Source organism: Phasianus colchicus, chromosome 17 (assembly GCF_987193195.1).
Source record: "Phasianus colchicus chromosome 17, bPhaCol1.hap1.1, whole genome shotgun sequence".
Taxonomy (NCBI): Eukaryota; Metazoa; Chordata; class Aves; order Galliformes; family Phasianidae; genus Phasianus; species Phasianus colchicus.
Genome location: NC_143452.1, coordinates 12,041,104 through 12,063,131, shown reverse-complemented (window position 1 = coordinate 12,063,131; position 22,028 = coordinate 12,041,104). Strand labels below are relative to the sequence as shown.

The following is a 22,028-nucleotide window of genomic DNA, read 5'->3' as shown; positions in this document are numbered from 1 at the left end:
TGGCTACTTTTTGGTGGACTTGTGTTGGCATTGAGCTGGAAGATGTTAAAGCACTCTGGTCCAACCAAGCTGAGGATTTTCTTGTGCATGGCCACACAGCGTATTTTGTTGGCGACACTCCTTGACTATTTGGAAACACTGATAGAAGTTTAAACACAAGCTGTTCGTGATTTTGCTTTCTATAATAAAGGAAAGCTCTTAATTAAGATCCACTATGTTGTTGTTGTTGTTTTTTTTTCCAGTGTATTTTTTAATGTATTATTTGCTTTGAGTTTCCAGAATGTCTATGCTGTAGCCGTTTCATTTTGTTTCTTTTTTTGTCCCACCAGTATTGATGTCACTTGGAGATCTGATTGTCAACATCACAAAAACAGCACCAGGAAAAGCCACAAGATACTGCATAAAGCCCAGAACGACTGAAAGTTGGAGGACTTCTTTTCAGGAGACAAATTTTCACTGGTGAGTAGGTGGAGCCATTTTATTTTTGCTGATGATTGTCTGGAACAGCCCGAGTTGCTGGGATTGGTGTTTTGGTGTCACTGATATCTTGCCAGGACAGGATAACAGCAGCAGTGTTTCTCCCCAGTCTTGTCTTTGTAAGTTCTGTATGTTCCATACTCCATTATTAATTAAGAACAGTTTTTCCTCCATTTAAACAATGTTATTTCTTGAGATGGCCAAAGGATTTCTTTGGCTGCTCATCCTTTGTCAGATTAGCAGTAGGAATGGTTTGCATCTGTTTGCATCTGGTTTCCAAACAAACAAGAGGGAGCACTGCAGGCTGATCTGTCTGCAACTGCTGTTTGACAACAAAAAAAATAGGGATAAACTGTCCACAGTGAAAGATATTAGAGATGATGGCTAGTCCAAGTCCGGGGGTGTGAAGGGAGCAGAAGACAAGCAGTGTAGTGAGAGCTCATGTGTGGAAGAAGGTAATCTTAATTTTATATGCTTTCTACAGGACGAAGTGAAGTCTGTTGTAGATACCTGACATCCTGCCACCAAGGCAGAGACATCTGATTGCCACCAAAGGAGCTCAGATATTCAAAGGGTTTCAGCTGCAGATTTCAGACCTGTTTTTTCTCCAGGCCCTTACCCTCTTTATCAGCTTTGATTTAGTCTTTCCCTGTCTTAGCTTCTTCCAGGTATTTTTGTCAGACAGGCTTTAGAAGAGTAGAGCAGAAAGCCTGTTGTTTCCATTTAGTGCCTCAGAGCTTTTTTCCCAGGTATCCTCTCAATGCATATCCTAAAACTGTAGAAAACATTCTCTCAGTTACAGGATATATACAAATGAAATATACACAGGGGGTTTCATAGGATGAAATCCAGATGGAAGGTTGTTTTCCCAACAGAAAACACAGGCCAAACCCTAATGTGCTGCAGACTGGCACGGCTGCCTGAGGACAGTGCCAGTTCGCTCTCGGAGAGCCCAGACACGTTTTCCTACACATTTTCTTATGCAGGTTTCCCTCCTGCAGCTTGAGCACAGCATACGTGGGCTCCATTTCTCCTTTACAGTTACCTGCCATGGCTGCAGCAAGCTCATGGTGATGTGGTTTCATCCACCTGAATGCAATTGGGGCTGGAGTTGGGGCAGCCGCACGAACAGAACTTGTGTTTACCCCCTGGGCTGTGAGTCCAGCAGCTGCTCCTATTAGGAAGATTTACATATGACCTTGGCACAGTTTTAAGTGAATCAACTGTTCTTCATGGGTGGGGACAGAAAATCTGTCTCCCTTGGACTTGCAGTCATTGCTGGAACATGAAGCCCACGTTCAGGGTGCGGGGAAAAAAAAAAATCGATTAAAGAAATAATAATCTTTCAAAATTAGAGTTTTTAAAGTAATTAAAAACAGAAAATAAGTGGTGTGAGAAGATGAGGAAAGAGTACCTGTATGTATTCATTGTCATCTAAATACAAAACTCCTTTGTTTTTGAATGCTAATCTCTGCCTCCCTCCATCCTTCCACGTCCCAACAGGGCAGCACAGCACACCTTGCAGGCAGTGTCCATCACTCCCATCACACAACCTGCACAGCTCCTGGCTGCTTCTACAGCCCCTCCTTCTGTGCAGGGCTCTTTGGTCAAAGTGGGAAGAAGAGGTGTGACAGGTGTGCTGCAGCATTGTACCTGTGGGATGGCAAACACTTTTGAGTCGTTTCCGTGAGGATTTTAGGTTTGGTTTGAAACTTTGGTTTCAGTGGCAGCTTGGCACATATGTAGCAATCAGGTATGTAAATACAATGGTGTGTCTGGATGGTCTGTTTTGAGAAGAAAGGACTGAAAAGGGGTAGATGTCTCCAAAGCCTGAGTGACTTGCAGAAGTTGGGCAGGAAATGACTCTTCCAACAAAGCAGAAACTCAAATGAAGTGACAGAAGACAGATTCAGAGTAGGGAAAAGGAAATTTTTTTTAACAAACTCTACATTCAAACTGCATTCTTCCTGCTAGGAGGTATTACAAATGCTGAAAGTTTAGGTAGGTTCTTAATTCAGGGAAGAAAAATCCATGCAGTGCTATTCCAGCCAGCAGTGCCTGGGGGTGTCCTGGCAGCACACACTGCAGGGCTGAGTGCGGCCTGGAGACTCGGCTGTGCTCTGGATGGACCAGGATGGCTGTGGCCGTTCCTGATGCTCTTAAGGAGCCTACACAGATATTTCACAAGGCAGCTTTGAAATGTGATTAATGTGGACAAATCACTTTGAAATTTTTGGATGAAAAGGGCTGCAATAACTGCTAGTCTAGAGCCCCAAACTCGCTTTGTGCGATGCGAAAGCGATAACCAAGTTGACAAAACTTATTAAATGCAGCGCCTTTATCATACGGTATAATCTGTAAAATGTTGCAACACAAGATGTTGGCAAGCTACCAGCACATCGTCATCCTCTTTCAGTTACAGAACAGTGACACGGTGATAAGCTCCTACTTGTTCAGCACCGAGCGCTTCTGGGATGATGCGCTGGGAAATTCCCCACCGGTACCTTGTGGTTCCCTTCTGCCTCGACAGCCTCGTGCTGGACCAGAGAGCAGCGGAGCAAAGCGGAGCAAAGCGGAGGGCAGAGGCTCTGGCAGTGCTCCAGCAAGCAGCCATAGATGTGGGCAGCAGTTGCAAAAAGCTGCTTTGAAAATGGCTATCCTGATTTCACAATTAGGACACGTGTCAGTCTGTTGGCGGTTAAGACGAGCTCGGTCCTTCCCCAGCAGCTGATCTCCCCTTGAAGGACATGGAGTTGTTCTGGTTTTGTCGTTGCAGGCAGAGACAATTAAGGCTTGGATCGTGAACATTTTATCATGGGGGCAAAGAGAAGGAAGAAGTTTTTGGCATGGTGACAGTGTTTCAGAAACACTTTGAGAGAGCCCAGACTTTGGCTGCTGCCTAGAACAGATAAAAACTAGCTAAGTGCCATGGGGTGTTCCCCTATATTTTCTTACAGTAAAAGAAATTTTCAGTAAAATAAATCCAGTGTTTTAGCAGAAGGCTGTGCTTGGTCTATTGTTGAGTTCATAGGGAAATGTAGCAAACAATATTTTCAAGTGGTTTTGTATTCCAGTGAGACTATTTCACAAGCTTGTTCTTAGCTTTTATGGAACCCTTTATATTTTTGGAGCTCCTGAAAACAACAAGCCTGCTAAAAAAATACCGGCATTATTTTTAGTGCTGTCGTGTCCACAAAAACAGCACACTGACAGGAACTCCATCAGTGTCAGCATGGTGCTGCGGTGCCGGGCGCTCTGTGCTGGGGCTGCAGTTCCTGGTGGATGGGCTCAGTGTGCTGTGCTGGAGCAGGGTGGGCACACTGCCCTTCCCCTGCAGCCCCCCTGTGATAACAGCCAGCCCCTCCTGGCTGCCGCCAGAAAGCTGCAGCTTCTACTTTTGGAATCCTGAATGTGGGAGAAGTGGGTTTTCACCTGGAGCACCTCTCCCTTCTTACTGATTTTTTGACCCCGTCTTTGATTTCCCAGTGAAATACCACAGCTATTATTTCTCCCATCCCCGAATTCCTTTCCCAGCATTTATAACAGATAGCAGAGGCTCTCTCCAAGCACCGAGCACCGACTTTGGCACAAAGACATCTGCGTGAGGAGTAGCACTGAGGTGCTGGCCCCTTCTCACTGTAACCCTGTTGCTTCTCCCAAAATGTAATATGAATCCAAGAGCAGCTTTGTTGAACTATAATCTGGGTCAACAGTGTTTGGTGGGTTGAAAGGTCACACTGAAACCCCATCTGTTTTAGCTCTCCATTGGAACCATGAAAGTACTTTAAACTTGAGATGTTCTGTAGCATTCCTAAATTATCAGTAATGTGTAGTGACACCAAGAACTGTGGTCTAGAAATGCCCTGTTTCTCTCTTTATTTTTTGATCTAACTGGGCGAAGCATCAGATTTAGGAAGTAAATTCAAGTCAGCTGGACATAGGTCAGTGGCTGTGTGTGGAAGGGGACGGTACGGTAGGTGCCTCTGGCCCATAAAAAGCCTGTCCTACTGAGATCTGGCTCCAGGGCTTATTAAATACCAGCCATTTTTGACTAGTAAAAGACCAAACAAACCATGCTTTTTCTCCTTTGATGATTAACTTCAGCCTGAAGTGAGTGGTATCATTTATATAAACACTCATGTGCTGTCCTAAGAGATTAGCACGTTTGCTTGCATGCTTACTTTTAAGGCTGTTTTGCTTTCAGGTGATAGCAAATGTGACCCACAGACTGAGGGAAGACCCAAAGCATCAGGGAGGGCAGAGCACATCTGCCTTTCTTCTGCTGTTGGGATCCATCCAGGTCCTTCTAGAATCTGAGCCCTGGAGGAGCTCAGCATCACCAGTTCCCACTGCTCCAGAGCTCTCCTGAGCCATATCCAATTAATTCATTGCCATTCATTGCTGTGTGCACCAGGGACCCCTTGTTCAGCATGCTTAATTCTGGAACACAGAGCAACAAACTCACATGGGAGGAGGTCAGGAGTGCCACCACGCTGCAGTTATTTCACTCCAGGTCTGAGTATCTCTGATCAGCCTGTTTGTTTTATCCATTTCACATCACTGTGTGAAAGCAATGGGGGCAGAGTGATGCAGGGCTGCGCTTGATCTCTCCGTACTGTAACAGGGGAGTGGCTGGGACAGCAGCTGCAGGAATTGATTTTGCTGTTAACATGGAGGAATCAATTGGCTTTAACTTCAGCAACACTACAACTGTGCCCCAACCTCCCTGCCAGAAGCAGCACACCCTCTGAGGGGCTCTGACTGCCCCAGCCACCCCCAACCCAGCGCTTTGTCAGGTCCGTGTCTCTCCTGTAGGAGTCCATATCCGGATGAAGCGCTCCAGGTGAGGCTCTATCTTTTCATCCCCCAGCTTGTATTGATAGCAGGAATTGCCACCACCCAGGTACAGGATTCAGATCTGCTGGACCTCACGAGGTTCAGGGGTGGTTCCTTCACAGTGCCACATCCTTGCGATGCTCTCTGCCTGCTCAGTGCTGTAGGGCAGCTTTCTGTGCACGTATTCCCACTGACAGCTCCTGATACGGAGCGGGTTTCAGGCTGCACCGAAGACCACGCTGGTTTCCATTATTTATGGCTGACTTGGAGACAGTGACACCACCAGCAGCCTCCCCCAGCCACCTTTAACCTTTCTGCTCTGTCCGCTGCCTCCCTGTCCCCATGTAACACAAAGATGAGAACCAAGCTCCCTGCTCCGGGTTGCAGTGTGATTATTGAGCAGAGTCACGCTAGCTACACACAGGCAAATCTGCAACTGATTATGAGGTTTTTTTCTCAATTAATTGTCAGAAGCAAAGGGATGTTTGATGTTTAATGTCTTCTTCTTCTTGTTAAATGCATTCTCTTTGCCACCCGTTCTCAGACACTGGGAGTAGACAGAACTGCACAATGCAAAGGCTGCCGAGTTGTCACTGCATTCATGCATAATCCGTCTCAGGCATTTGTCTGTTGTTTGGATGTTACACACAGGTCTGCAGGGGACTTTGCTTTTAGATCCATTGACAAAGTGACACTGACATCTTATTGAGAGGCACAGGATGAATCCTGCACCCAAGCTCAGGGCGTGAGGCTCAGATGCTGTGTATGTTCTTGGGACAGGGTGCGAGGATGCACCTCTTCTGCTCTCCATGGGCACAGTCTGTGACTGTCAGCATTATGGTTTGCCTGGCCTGTCCTCACACGTCTGTTTTGGACCAGGGAAGACACTTCCTCTGTCTTAAAAAGTCTTCCTTGGAGCTTCCTTGGAGGTGTTTCTTCACATGGTCTGAGACAGGAGCAGCCCTCTGTTTCTGGGGGTGGGGGAAGTCAGGAAGGGGGTTAGAAAGGGCTGTGAGAGGGAGAGGAAGATGTGCTCTGTGCAACCAAACAGCAGAGATAAATTTAAAGTGAAAACTTGGGACCGAAGGGTCAGTTCTTCTGTGAGACTTTCTGCTTCTGTACTTAACCCATAAACACATCAACAGTTTGTGGACACTGCATTTTACAAAATAACAAACTCTTCCAGTACTTCATAAATTCAGAAGCTTTGCGCAGGTGCAAGGAGAATCCGTTCACTTCTGAGTTGGGCAAACAGGGCTCAGCATCCCATGGCATCTCGGTGCTGCTGAGGCCATTTAGGGAGCAGAACACCTCCCACCTGGGGGTGACATCTTCATCCCAATCAGTGCAAAATCTGTGCTCGTTCCTATGGGGCTCCGTTTCATCCTGATTTTCCGTAAGTCTGCTCCATTCTGTTGGTGCTGAAAGTTAAGCACAAGTTGGAAGATTTGAACTAATTGTAATTGAGAGTTACTGGCAGAGCTCTGATGAAGATGTTGAGAATTCCTGGCCCCTCTTTGCTCTGACCGCAGGCAGGGCTGAGCTGATTGCAGAGCATCTTAGGGAGGCTCCTTGTTGTAGACCCAGAATGCTGAACTTTCAGGAAGACCTAATGTAGATTGGAATGTAATAAACAGCTGTGTATCAAAACTGTACTTTTGTAACTCGGAAATTGCCAGGGAAAGCAAATAAATCATTCTGAACTATGCTGTTGTTTTTTTGTTAAGTTACCAATTGCACCAATTACTTAAGATAAATCTTTTTTTTTTTTTTTTAAGAAACAACATGGATGTGATATTTGACTAAAAAAAAAAAAGAACAAAACCCACCTTTGAGATATTATACATCCCATTTCAGATTTTATGGTGAATATCAAACAGTTCATTAATGATGGTTTAAATTTGGTGTAGCCACTGTACTACAGCTAGCAGGCAGGTTTATGTACATGTGTTTATACATGTATTTATAAGAAGACCTTTGCAAAGTTTGCAATTTCTGATGTGCTGAATGGAATGTGGGGAGTGGGACAGATTTAGAGGAAACCTCAGCCCTGCCTATGAACCCACACTGCTGATCCTTCTGGTGCAGCTCAGAGCTTCCCTTGAGCTTACTGCATAGGCTGAGTCCACAATTCTTTGCTCAGCCTGGATGATGCGGCTGTTGTGCTCCGCTGGCCATCCATGATTCTACAATTCTGAGTACACAGACTGACTCCCAAAAACTGTGTTGCAATTATGTGCTCTTCTTTCAGGTTTATCAGCCTCTGCTTTTATGGATCTTTTATGGATATAAGGACAAGTTCAGCTTCCTTCTCCATTTAGCTGACATAATTTACAGTCGGATGCACCATGTGAGTACACGTGATACTTCATACTTTGGAAAAGATTTCATTCAAAGTCTTTCCTATGAGTTCTTGCAGACATTAAAATGTATGGCAGTATTGCTTCCTGTTTGCATGGCAGCACAAATATTCTAACAGTCATGTTGGTGAATTTGCAACCCAAATTAGAGGAAGCGCCCTAACTAACAGAGGACATGAGGCCAAAATGGAAGTTAGCCATGAAAAACTAGCCACGAGAGACTCTGGTAAGGAGCAGAGCAGAAGGGGAGGCTGCAGTCTCCAGGATGCTGCAGCTCTCCTCAGCCCGGGCTGCTGCAGATCTTGGGCTGTTCACTTTTAGTGAGCAAATCTGGCTCTATTTCTTAGGCCATTGGTCAGCTGCCAGGGTTAACACTGGGCTTGGGGTGAGGACCTGAGTGAGGAAATCATGCTTTGCAGACACTCCAATGTTGCAAAATCTCATTCCTCCACCGATAGTGGATGCTGATGTTTTGCAGAGCTTCTCTGCTCAGGCATTTTGGGGAAGTGCCAGGACGTGGCTCTGGGTTTGGCTTTTTGGGCATCACCCCTCATGCTGGCTGCAGAGGTATCTGCTCTGCTCATAGTCACACACACATGCACTCCGTTCAACTCCTGAGGGCATAAGGAAGGCTGACATGTGGTTTGTTGGGATCTTTGTGTTATTTCTTGGGCTGTGCAGGGTGCCTTAGGCTAGATGCTGAGGGTCTTCCAAAACTAAGCCTCAAATCAAACATAGTGAATTAAGCTATGGCATGTGCAACGCATCATGGCTGTATTTATGTTTGCAGCCTCCAGCTCCAGTATCAAAAAACCTCAGAGACAAATGCAATCAACAGCCAGTTCGCAGGGGAGTTGGCAAGATTTATTATGTTTATGATTCTGCACAAATATTGTTGACAGATTTGTTCTGATGCAGAGATAGCTTCCACAATCAGATCAGCAAGCACAGCTAGACCTAAGGGAGCTAGACCCCAGCTGAGGTTCACATCATAGGTGCCTCTAATTTCTTGCATGCTGTATTTTAAACACTGCCATATAAAGGGACTTTATTCACACAGTGATGGTGTGCTGCTTTTCTTAGATGGTAACAGCAGTGCTATCTCTTTGGTGGTGTTGTATCACTGCCATTAAGTTATAATCATTGGCTAATTCGGTACAATCCTCAATGTTTGTGATGCACTGCAGTAACTGAAACAAGTGGAAAGCATCCTATTAAGTGTGTAGTCTGAGGCTTTGGTACAAATGCCATGGGATAAATGGGAAGTTTCCCTTGATTTCAGTAGGAGCTGGATCTTACCCAAGTAGCGCAAAGAGCCTCCCACACTCCAGAACAAATACAAAGAGACATATGGTTACTGTCAGGGGAACAGGTGGATATTCATATGGTTTGTAAAGGAGCTGGAGACAGCTTGTTGCATTTTGGTGAGAAAGTTATTCCAGGCAACCGGAATGGTGTGAAAGCAGGGAAAAGTACAGCGTGGTGGTGGAGGCACAGGTGAGACTGGGACATGAGGGAGAGGGGAACTGTTATGAAGAGGTTTGGAAATGGGGAGGAAAAGCTTGACTTGGTATGTGAAAGAGGTGGAGGGAAAGCTGAATGTATCTGAGAAAAGAGCTCTGTGGTGGCTCTCGCTGGGGCTGGAGGCAGCTGTGGAGGATGGAGGGCACAGAACAGCCCCAGGATTGCTGCAGCTGCTGCTGAGATCTGATCCCTTTTGCTCCTTGCCAGGCTTGTGGTTACGGGAGAAGCATCACTCGGGACGTGGTGCTGAGCAGGGCAGGGGTGGCTGGGCTGTCCCTCCCACCTAAGGCAGCTCAGGCATCCCATCGTCTGCACCTCTGGAGAGCAGCAAACCACCGGCCCACGGGAGCTGCTTTGCTGAATACAGGATCCCCTTTCAGCCACTGTCATTTAGCACAGCAGGAAACCAGAAGCTTCTGATAGCAGAGATGAGATGCAGCTTCCAAAGAGCAGAATGGGGCACAGGGACTCATGCTGTTCACGTGCCCCCACTGCGATGCTGCGGTCTTGTGGGCACAGCCAGCGTGGCTCACACTGGTGCACATTCAGCTCTTTCCTCTGCCCCAGGCTTGGAATAATCTTTGTGTGCTAGGACCTGGTGGAGCACTAGCCTTGGTTTGGGATGGAAAAGTGAGATAGTCTTGAGAAATGAGCAAGTGAAGACATTTTTGTGCAGAAAACCTACATACGGGTTAGGCAGTAGTGGTGACATACTGTAAATGTGTGAAACAGCAAGGATCTCCCAGCGTTGGCATGCAGCACATCAGAGATCTGCCAGAGAGCTCACAAAGACTGCCACACATCGTTCTGGGTAGGGAACTGCAATACAGAACTTCATAATGGGAGCCTTTGTATTTTTGGCGTTTACAAAATGAAGGCAATAAAATGTAATTAAAAAAAAAAAAAAAAAAAAAAAAAAGATGAATCCTGGGTGTTTGTGAGAATTTTGTAACTGGAACTCCTTGTTTATACTTGCTCAGTAATTAAGCTTCTGCACTGCTAAAATAGGAATGTTAATATTTTGGAAATGCTAAATCAGCACCATTGCAGCTGTTCTAAAGGATGTGTTTGGAAAGGTAGCGAGTGAGATAACTGAGCCTTGTGCTGTTACAGCTCGGGAATGGCTTGTAAGGATCCTCTGGAACCTGGCGTATCTGCCAGCCCCAGGAACGAGATCTGAACAAACACAACTATGTGTGTGTCAGGAAAAGTGCTCCCCAATCACCTTTGTTAGAGCAAGGGAGCAGGAAAACGTGCAGAGCCCTTGGTAATGGCAGAGATGTCAGAGGGGCAGTGTTAGAGTGAAGGCGTTTGTTTGCACTCGAGGAATGGTTCACGTTGCCTGTTGCTGAAATCAAATACAGAAGCAGGGAAGGCCGTGGACTTTCGGCCCGTCGGAGCCCTCTCCCATCTTTTCAGAAGCGATGCTCACAGCAAAGGAGCTGGCAGGTCCTGCTGCCACCAGCACTCATCTCCTCCCTGTGGGACGCACCTGGAGCTTAGGCTCAGATGGGCCCAGTTGCTGCTCCCAAAGTAATTGCAGTGAAGAACACAGCGCATCGTTTGGTTTGGCACGTCCTGCACTGTGCCGAGCTCTGCTCGCTCGCCGCATTTTCTGAGGCTTTCGTAGGCAGTGCTGCATGTGCCCCACAACAGATCGCCTTACTTCTGTTGCAGAGACGGACGGAACGCCGAAATATTGCAGCTGCAGACGGAGCGAAGGGCCGCGATCAGCGCAGCGTGAGCTCCCCCTGCCCGCCGCTGCGGGAGGAGCTGCGGTTCCCCATTTTCATCTCGCCCCCTACAGCCCGTGAACGAAACGCACACCAGGTATTTAAGGCTTCGACCTGTTTCGCTCCAATAATAAAAGAATTGTATGAAAATGATATCATAGAATCACAGAGTGAGAATCATAGCGTGGTTGGGTTGCAAGAGATTTGATGCTCCTCTCTCCCCCCCTGCCGTAGTCTGGCTGCCCCCCCAGCTCAGGCTGCCCAGTATCCATGCACAGCCTCGGGCACACGCAGGGGTAGGACATCACAGCTCTGGGCAGTGCCTCACCGCCCTCACATCTAACCTAAACCTCCTGTCTTTCAGTTTAAAGCCACTCCCCCTTGTCCCATCACTTAGGTCATGTAAAAAGTCGCTCCCTCTCCTGCTTATAAGCTCTCTTTAGCTACTCGAAGGCACAACGAGGTCTGCCCGGAGGGCATCAGATGTCAGATATTGCATCAGTTGGATGGCAAAGGTTAGAAAGAGAGATAAAGCGGTGTTGTTCACAGCACAGAAGCGTCACAGAAGTTGCCTTGGGTTGCCAAAGTGAGGTAGCTGCAAAAATCTTCTAGAGGAGCTGCCTGCTGTGCTGCCCTGGCGCTGGAAAGGGGCAGCGGTACCCCGCTCTGCTGCCGGCAGAGGTCAGCAGCGCCGTCCCAGGCGGCGTGCGGAGCAGCGGGAGGTGAACGCGATGGGAGCGTGTGGAGCGTTGCTGGGGGTGGGCTTTGAGGGGAAACTCTGCGGCTTTTCTGCTTTTGTCCAGGTTTTCTCCGGGAGGGAGCAGGGTGTTGGGTTCGTCCTTTATGGACGGAATGCTCCTTGCTGTGGCAGAGGAGCTGAGGTACCTGCTGGCCTCTCTCTGCGACGAGTGGCACGTGGTGGCCAGAGGGACACGGAGGCTGGCAGGACAGACCCCCGTGGAACGAGCCCCACTGAGCTCAGGGTGCTGTCAGGCAGCATTTCTGTGCAGCAAGCACAAATAACCCAAACTCTTGTAACCTCACTTTGTCAGCAGGGTGAGGTCATTCCACTTCATGTCTACACAAAGTAAGAACCGTTCGGCTTAATTCAATTTGTTAAGATGTTTGATAAATGATTCCTCATCACCAAAGAGTGAAACATTTGTTCTGATGCTCCAGAAGTGCTGCCTCTGATATTAGGTTTAGCTCCAGCAATGAGAAAAGGCACTTGTGGTTTTGAAAGTTCAAAGAATCTTAAGATCTGCACCACAGGGGAGGTGTGGTGATCACAACAACATGAGATTGAAACATTTCTTCCTGCTTCTGTAACACAACAGTGTCTCCTTCTGTAAGGAGAAGCAGTGGGAGCTGTGTGAAATTGTTTGGTCCTCCTCTCCTGCTCAGCCCTTCAGGACCTGCTTACAGTTCTGTTGGTAATAACAAATAACAGCATCACTTGGTTCTCCTCCAGGAATTCTGAAGTGACTGCCCCAGCAGTTTGGCAAATTCCTCCCCTCTTCCTGCAGTAACCTACAGCAGCAGGCTTTATGGCTGAGGGCAGGACTTTATGAAGGTTTAATTAGCATGATCTGGTCCCCATCAGAAGCAACCTTGCTATGAGCTGCTCACCCCTGAAAAGCTGTACCATGGTGCTAGAAATCATCTGTGGTCCTCACAAATCCTACCTGTTCAGGGGTGTATATGGGATGCCTGAAGGTGTGTGTATTGGTGCTTGTATGGAGGTAAGGGTGCTCCCACCAGGGATGCTAAAGGTAAGAGCAGTGATTCCCTCAGCACAGGGCTACTGATCTCCACCCTCTGAAGGGTGCTGAGGTGTGCTGTGATTGTGATTAAGGCTTTAAGAGTATTGACTGAATAGTATACAATCTGCAGGTTCTGCTTCAGAGATTTTAAACTTGGGCTTGCTTATTGCTTTGATGTATTCAGATAAATGTAATAACACACTTAGTATTTATTCTCTTCTCACTAGAGCAGTTGGAAGTGCTTTATTCAAGTCCAGTGACTGCAGAGACCGGTGTGTTGTGCATTAGTATTCTTAATTCTTCCACACTGGGTGAATTGATTGTAAGGCAGGGAGTCTGTTTTTGGCTTGTAATTGGGATACTTTTCATTGCAAGGTACCGACGAGGAACACTATCAGAAAATAATATCATTCAAAACAGTTTGGCTACTTAAGAAATGCCACAAGAGATCAGCAAAGTGTACGCAGACACAAACCATATGCAGCCAAGTAAGAAACAGGACAAAGCAAAACAGTTTTAGCAGGTAAGCACCCACACAGCAGCATGTGTCATATATCAAAGAGGCACAGACTGTAAACCAACGTCCTGCAGTTTGCAGCGAGTGGAAAGGCTCCCAATAAAACCTTGGTCGTCCCTCTTCTTTGGTTTCACAAGCTGTCCTGGGTAGTGGTTGGGAAATTGACTCCTAACTATCACCAAGGGACTGGAGTTGTCCCAGAGCAGGTCCATAAGCTTCTATGGGATCCAGGAGACTGAAACTATTGAGTGCCTGGCAAACATGGGATGCTTGCCTTGTTGGGAAGCATCTCTGCAGCCTATGCACATATAGAGCTCATATATACCCTGTGAGGTAAAACATTGCCTGAGTGCAGTTGTGCTGTCCTCTTAACATCCATAATGTGAGTAATTGCTAACTGATTGAAAACCAATGGGAAAATCTGTAAGATGCATTTTGTCTGTATGTGTGCACACTGTAGTAATGTCATAGGAGATCCAAGTGTTGCCCATGTATATATCTAACTTTCATCTGTTTTGACTTGTTTTCTGCACCTTTCACATTTACATTTCCTGGAGTAGGCGGGCAGCAGTGCTGTGAGGCAGCGCTGTGCAGCCAGGAGGAGTGCACTGCACTCTTTTATGGAGATACTCCTTGTTTGATGTGTTTCCCAAACTGAAATGAAGGCCTTTGACTTCACGTGGGCAGTGTGGTTTCTGTCCAGGGATACTCTCAGTATCCCCAGTGCATTTCTTTTGTTACTTTGTGATGTGCAGACGTGGGTTGAGAGATTAAGGTTGGAGTGAACCCTGTGCCTCCTGCCCCCAGTGCCTGGGGGAGCACACAGCTCAGGGCAGCTCTCAATTCAGCCAAGGCACAGCTGGGATGCAGCAGGTGCTCCAGTCTGCAGTCAGTGAAGCTCAGAGCAGAGACCCACACCTTCAGGTGCATCAGCCTGAAAAAGAGTTGGATCTGAGCCTGGATAAGTTAAGGTCAGCCCAGCTGGTAACTCCGCAGTGCTGAGCAGTGTGCAGGGATATCTGGCACAGTTGGGACTGTTTGGATAAATGCAGACCCAGCACATCGCCGGTACAGCAGGCACTCCTGAAGTGACTTGGGTTACACGCTGGCTTTGCTGTGTAATTATGAGCATTACCTGAGCATTATCCAAGCTGGATGTCACTGCTGCCAAGGCAGGTAATCCATCCATGTGAGCAGTGAAAGCAGGGCTCGCCGCCACACCTCGTGTTTGCAATTTCTCTTGTCTGCTGAATTATCTGCCTTGATGAATACGTGGTGTGGAATGGGCCAGGACAAAGGAGGAGATGTTTAATTCGGCCTTTAACCAGGGCTGAAGAATACTAGGGAAAATTAGCCAAAAATATTTATGTTTCCTGCCAGTCCCTCTCAGTGATTTCTTTCTTTTTCTTTTCTTCCCTCCAAGTTTCACACAAAGCTCTGTCTTTGGGATTAGCTGTCTACAGGCAGCTCTTTGTTTTCAACCGAATTTAAGATTATGGCTCAGCCATGTAAGGGGAGAAAGGTGACGCTGGAGAGTTTCTGAGCAGTAAATCCTGAAATATTCAGCCTGTGACATTTTATGTAGCTGGCAAATGCTGAGTGAGGCGTATCTGGTCAACACCGAGGCCCAAACCTGGTTAGGTTTCACTGAAGAACCCGCTACAATTCTCAGGTTCATGTTCCTTCATATACTTCTAAAGAGATCTTTCTGGTCAGATACTGAAGGGCTGATTTTGTTTGCTGCTATTTGCAGTGAGAGGATGAAAATGTTCCTGTTGTTAAACTTCTCAGACTGGAGAGCAGCCAAACAGTGGAGGAAATACAGAAGAGAGCATCACTCCGATAAGGGCCGGATGGACGAGCACTGTGCTATCATGTCAGCATGTTTAATTTACATTAACAGCTATCATTTTTACAATGCAGCGACCACTAATACTGCTTAAGGAGAGTCTGTTTATGCTCCAGTTCATCACAAAATGGCAATAAATCAACAACCAGTTACAGATTCATGTCTAAGTGACCAAGTTTGAATTCACAGACCTTGGGGCAAATGGGATTCTGAGGATTATTAAACTAATGTGCTTATTGAAGGCTTCCCTGCTGGAATTCTTGTGCTAGAAATCATCCATCCCCTTATACAGTAAGCTTATACAGTTCTAGCTCCAAAATGCATTCATTTAGTGTTTGGAGGCAGGAAGGCAACTTGAGATGTGTTTTTTTTCCATATCTAATGAGTGTTATTATGAGGAAATCTTCTGCTGTATCAGATGCCTCCAGTGATTCTTTTGCAGGCTTTGGATGTACTTAATAGGGTGCCAGAGCTCACCACAAATAGGAAGGGGAAAAAAACTTTGTGAAGTCTGAGGCTTTGTCACCATGGTGACATCTGAGTTTGGGAGTTGCATTAGTTTGAGCTCGCAATTTTTTCTTTTTCCTGTCATTAAAGTTACGCCTTTTATCCTCTCGATTACCTCCTCCCTCTCTTCCTACCTCACTGTGATTGCCTTTAAAAACTAAATTTCCTTTCAGGGACAAATACGCAGGATAAATTACCTCCATCATTTAATGCCTCCAGTAAGCTGCCAAAGACGCAGTCCATGTCCAAGTGGACCTTGTCTATAAATGCAACACACAGCCTCTCTTCTTCTGTGCCTAACAGTTCAACAGCTATGATCCAATATATTAAACGAGAGGTCTTTAGCTGCCCTTTAATAATCATGGAAGTGGCCACATTCAACCCTCCAATGACTTTACTGGATTAGGTGGAGTTCACAGAGATGGATTGGACCTAGTAAGTATAGCAGTGGTCTCTTGGGTTTGCTTTCCATAGCATGCAAAGAAACTCTTCAAAGATTTGTGGTGCAACATGACCTTGACTTCAACTCTCATTTTAATGGCTACTTGGAAGATGACAAAGACCACACTCTCTGGGAGATCGCCGTAGGGTGAGAAGCTTCAAAACCACACGGCCAAATCTAAGCATAAGCGAAGTCTGTGCAGCCCACACAACTGCAGTGGCAGCTGTCGGAAGTATGCCAGAGAAAGCCATGCTCCTGGCTGACAACTGGAGGGTAGGGAGTCTGAAGCACAACTTAAAGTAAAAATGTTCCTTTGATTGGTATCCAAAATTGGTGACTGCTTCCTTTCAGGATGAGCATGCTGTGCCTAGAAAGATGCTGATAATCTCTTGAAACAACTGCAGTCAGCATGGATGGATGGGCTGATAGGCACTGTGATCCATACGCTGTGGCACTTAAAGCACTTGGTTTTGATGGATTTGGGTGTTTACTTTGTTTGAGGGAGGAGCCAGTCATTTTGTAATGATTCTCTGACCACTGAGGAATGTGCTTTTAAGCAGCAGAAATTCACTCTTAACACCTGATTTTCAGAAGTATTTTCTCCCTGCATTGACCAGGATCACACATCATCCCTCTCTGCCTCAGTCTGTCCTCATAATCACGTTCACTCTCAGTAGCACGTATTTTATTAAATTTAGCTGTGAGAATGTCACCAATTATGAAGGGAAAAGCAAGAGTGAAGGTTAGGGGGGAAAGGTGAGGGTTAAATTCAGACATTCGTGAGTTTATGGGGCAGTTTGTCCTCAAATCAAAGCCAGGCATTCATGTCAAGCTACATAAACAGGAATAGATGTTCATGTGAAATTTGCTAAGGAAGCAAAAACCCATAAGAATATTTGCCACAAAAAATGTTCTTTCTTCTGCTTTCCCTCCTCTTGGCCCAAAGAAAGGAGATTGCTCAGAGCATGTTGCTATCCTGGACCACGCAATAATTCTGAAGATAAAGACCCCAAAAAATCTCTGCCAGAAGACACACATTCATGCCCTGCAGCCACTGCTGTGAGCACAGTCTGCAGACTGGCAGGAGAAGGATCCCAGAGCAGAGGTGTGTGCCCAGCACTGGGGTCAGAAGGACATCTGGTCTTTGCTGAGGTGTCCAGTGATGGTTTTTCTCAGTGTCACACCCTGTAAAAAGTTCAATTCAAGACAGAATTTTGGGAAGGGATGGGAAAACTGGTGAGAACATTTTTTAAAAAGCAAATGAACCTCACATCCTCAGCTACCTTTTATTTACCAAACAGAAGTTTCCCTGTGTGATACATTTCTTAAATTATAGGTTTCCCATTTCCTGGCATCCTAATAAAGTCTAGATGAATGATGAGAGAGTCTGCAGGGAGAATGAGTAAACATCTCCTACTGTCTGGAATGTAAGATGACTACTGTCTTATCCTTTGTTACAGGTTGTTAAGATAAAATTACCCTATATATCAACAGTGCTGTCAATGAAATTAGAAAGGGCATTCTACCTCCAAGCTGCCTGGAGGGTTCGCAGAGGGAAAAAGAAGGCGGTTGCTTCTCTGTTTATTTTGGTTATCCACTTGGTATGAAAAAAAAAATGTTTTTTGGGGGGTGGTTGTTCTGTTATTTAATAAGCAGATGAGAAGCAAAAGAAATGCTATGGAGGATGTGCAATTTTGGATATTCCACCAACTGTGCAGGCAGGAGAGGAAAGAAACAGTGGCTTAGTGAGAGTCCTGTGATAGTTCATGCCTGAACTACTGCTGCAGGAATGTTTGGGTGCAAAGAGACCTGGGGTTGTAGATTTGGCCTTCATAGAGGGCAGAGGCTGCATATCGTTGAGCTATTGGGATTGGCATCCTGAGACAGCAATTTACATTTTTTGAGAAGATCTAACTAATCTGATTATTAACGATAGGCTGACGATTGAACTCAATGATCTTACTGATCTTTTCCAACCTTCATGGTTCTATGATTAATGCAGCTCTAGGAAGTGCCTACAGATTTGGTGTTTTCCCTACATTTCCTTAAGACATCTCTCAATCTCAAGTTCTACCCCTTTAGTTTCCCCATTTCTGCTTCCATCTCTCTTCCTCTGCTCCTGCAAATAGCCACAGCTTTAGGAGCACACCCTTGCACATTCCTGTAATTTACTGCACAGAAGCACTCCTTGTACTAAGGGAAAATCTAGTGTCTACTTGTTTCACTTGTGGTTAAATTGTGTTGCCAAAATAATCACTTATTTTAGGTTTGCTCGTTATATTGTCACCACTATTGAATCCTATAGTCATGTGTGTGACCCAGACCTTACCTCTCTAGTGCCTCTGTTCCACACAAAATGAATTCTGTGCTCCAGACATCATCCCAGTGCTCCAGGGTGCTGTGCTGGGGCTTCTTGTGGAGAGGCCTGAGTCTCGTGCAAGTCAAAGGTACCCACTTACATTTCCAGTCTTGTCTGTGGCACATTCTGTTACCCTCTCTCCTTTTCCTTTTCTTTGTGTTTTACCACACAAGTTGTTTTTGCATTTTTAAAACTCAGACATTTCACACTGTATTTTCGGTTTGAAATGAAGAAACAACGAAGCTGAAAACAGTACTGGAGAAAAGCTGGAAATGAAAAACTGAAGTTGGGTGAGAAACACTGTTGGATTTGTAACACATTCCTCAGTTTCTGCCACTCTCATCTTTTACTGTGTCAGAGAATTTACATGTCACTCTCATACACTTCCCTGAATGCATACATACACGTATGAGAATGCCCTGTGACAAGCTATGGGGCTTTGCTCCAGATTTTCCATCCCTAACCATGTCAAAAGAAAATATCTTAATGCTCTATTCACAAAATGCTTTTGGCCTGTTTCCGTTTGAACGTTCCACTTGTTTGCCTGGGCGATTCATTGAGGAGTTCATAAAACCTGCTTTTGCCTGAGTTTGTGAATGCTTGCCCACTGGATGGGCTTGAAATGAAATTTTATCAGAAGAAAAGAACTACTTGGGACGCATGCATTTTGTGTACTTGGGTATGTTTTCAAAGGAAGTTTTCCTATGGAAGGATATAGTTGTATCACCTACTTGTTTTATAGCTCCAAAACAGCTCTAAGGAAACAGCTGAGGTTTTTGACAGGTCAGTGTTTTCAGCTCTTTCCCTTTGAGAGTTCCCTCAGTAAAAGACAACTTCGTGCTGTGATTCTCACTGCCTCGTTCCAGCAAAAGACCCTTTACTGTCTCAGTTCTCAGCCTAAAATCATGATAATGGGGACAGAACAGACTTTTCACAGCCCCAGCGCAGTGCCAATAGCAGCCAGCACAAAACTGATGTTTGCCTTTATTAATCATGCACACGCAATCTGCAACCTGAACTGTGTACAGAAATGAATGGAAAAAGTGCAACCTGACCGCAAGAGTATTATTTTATAAATAAGGTCCTTTAGTAGTAGTTAATTGGATACACATTTTGCTGGATTCATGGAACATTAAGAGCTATCATATCCAAATTGACTGACTGAGTTCATGTTACATCTCCCAAATTACCAATGACCATTTGCCTTGCAACATCAGACCCTGGGTTCAGAAATCTAGCTTGAGGGCCTTTTTTAAGTACATGGCACTTTTTTTTTTTCCTAATAGAGATTGATTTAGTGTATGTTTAATGGCCCCATAAATCACTCAACATGCCCAACTCGCATACAAATTCTGCCAAAAAAAAAAGTTTTCAAGGAAGCAGATGCCTTGTACTTGGAACCAATTTGCCTTGCTTGCTGCGTGTGCATGAACCCACCATTTCAAGATCCTCCTAATAAAAATGTTTTGTTCTCCCAGGTCTGAACACTGGTCATTCTCTCTGGCTCTGCTTTCTTACCATGCCAAATTATACTTGGGCAATTCCCCTGCCGTGCCCATCCTGTTCCAGTGCCTTGTAGATCAGCAATAAATAAATTCATTGTGTGTTTCAACAAGAAGTAAAAGCAAAAGCCGGAGCTGCATTGTGCTTGCTCTTGTGAAGATCTATTGTGTGCAAAGTAGTGTGCTATCAAATGGCATAGGTCATTTTTCATTACCCCACTGAGGATGCAGCTCAAAGCAGAGGATTATAGAAACTCATTTCCTTTGGTTAAGGAAAAAAAAAAGAGTTAACATTCAATAAACTCGAGGGCTATGACGCAATGTGGCCCTCAGAACCTTCTGAGCAGAGCTGTTAATAGCTTCCTTTCCCAGGACGCGGGTTTGCCCCATTCACTTATCGACTTTGATGCATTAGTAAAAGAAAATATCAACCCCTCATAACTCTCAGAAATGATACAATACATCACTTGGAAGTAAGCTAGGATCAACACATTGTTAACTGTTTGATCTCTCGAGTCAAAATTAATGATAGGTGTTTTGCACACAAAAAAATGAATGTTAAAAGCCTATTTAAGCTAACTAAAGACATCCATACAACATCAGGGTTGAATTGGAGGTGATTTCCTGCAATGCAGCTGTTATAAGTTTATCAGTCTGCGGGTGGCAGTAACCAGTAATCATAACCAGATTGCAGAAGGATGGGATGGAACTTATCTTTAAATAGAAGATCTAACTAACTAGCTTAAGAAAGCTGGTTGAGAACTAAGTTCATGGTACTGTTCACTAGAACACCCAAGGCTCAGGGAAAAGCCTATTTTCTGTGTGCTTTAAAGAAATGAAATGATTCTGAAGGTTTAACTGCTAAGCGGGGAAAACCAAGGTTTGTAATGATTAACAGCAGACCTCCTGCTCTCTGGTATTCACAACATTTACACAATAATGATAGCTAATAAGAAATGGCATTAAGAAATATCTTTGACTTTCTCCACTGAGATGTTGCCATAGGCTGCTGATAAACTTTTAGTCCATTCTCCTGTGACGTGGAAAGATCTGTAACGCAGCGTATATTTCTAGCAGAAGAACAATTGAAAGAATTCCAAGAAATATCTCTGAAGAGCCATAGAGAAGTGTTGCACTGTGAGACAATGCCTCTGGACATCTACAGCCTGTTCGTTTTAATGCGACTTGAATTGCTTCCGTCTGCAGCTAATCTGACCACTGGAAACAGTCACTTTTGCAATGCCCTTTAATTTTTCTGATTTGCGTGTGGGCGGTATCTGTTGGTCTTAATATGAATGTTTTCCGGATTGAATTAGAGAAAACAAGACAAGCTTTCAAAGCAGCATCAACTTTCTTTGAGAAATGTGAACTCAGGAACAAGTACGAGGCGGTATGGAACCATGAGGGTGATTTAGGTCTGTCCCATATCACTGCTGTGCAACCACAAAAAGGAGCGACAGAAAAGTCCCACCTCTTTGTTCTTAATTTTGCCGGATGCTCAGCCCCTTCTGTGCACTGCTTCAGATGCTACAGCTCCATCAGTTAGAGCTCTGTTGCAATCACCTCGCTGCCTGCAGCCAGCAGGGACACCCCTATTTCCTAACTCACTGACCCATGCAGACCCACTATTTTCCATGAATGAATGAATCCATTAAACAGTTAAGGAATGAGCCAAAATCTTCTTCCATCCCCAAAGTCAGCTGAACAAGAGCTTTGTTTTAACACTGATTTGTGTTTAAAATAGCTGCTGTTTTAGCCTTTCCCATCAACAGCTGCTGCTCGTGCCACCGCTCGGTGCTCCCTCCTGCAAGCAGCACACCTCCCTGTGTCTTGTGCCTCTGATCTTAGCCCTGTGCTGAAACTCAGCTCTGGGGAATATCAGATTATTATTTTTTTTATTCTTATTTTTGTGGAAGACAAGTTGGAAAATGGCAGCTACATTAGTAAAAGATAATTACGCTTTATAAATCCTTCACACAGCTTTCCTCCAGAATTCAACAAAAGTTTAAAAGTAAGTAACTCTTCCCCATGCTTGATATCTGTGTTTTAGGTGTACAACATCATTTTTCATAGATTTTTAAAGTTTAGGAGATGTTTTTCAGTGGAGAAAAAGACACTTACTGATAAAAACCGAACAATTATCATTTGTTTCAATTAAG

The 22,028-nt window shown here is 45.2% G+C and overlaps 1 protein-coding gene across 8 annotated transcripts in view; it reads left to right on the top strand.

Annotated features, from left to right (window-relative positions):
• LOC149915640 (uncharacterized) overlaps positions 1–22,028 on the top strand; it is a 252,837-nt gene that overhangs the window by 185,014 nt on the left and 45,795 nt on the right. For 6 of the 8 annotated variants that reach the window (XR_016471833.1, XR_016471840.1, XR_016471832.1 and 3 more), the window contains 5 exons: positions 330–459; positions 7,565–7,663; positions 10,875–11,027; positions 13,069–13,216; positions 14,964–15,294. Coding sequence is in view for 1 of the 8 variants with exons in the window: in XM_090151960.1 (XP_090008086.1) it covers positions 330–459; positions 7,565–7,634 (200 nt within the window). In the remaining 7 variants the exon portion in view is untranslated. Of the gene's footprint in view, positions 1–329; positions 460–7,564; positions 7,664–10,874; positions 11,116–13,068; positions 13,217–14,963; positions 15,295–22,028 lie in introns of those variants that run through there. The other 2 variants (XR_016471830.1, XM_090151960.1) reach the window with 2 other exon arrangements.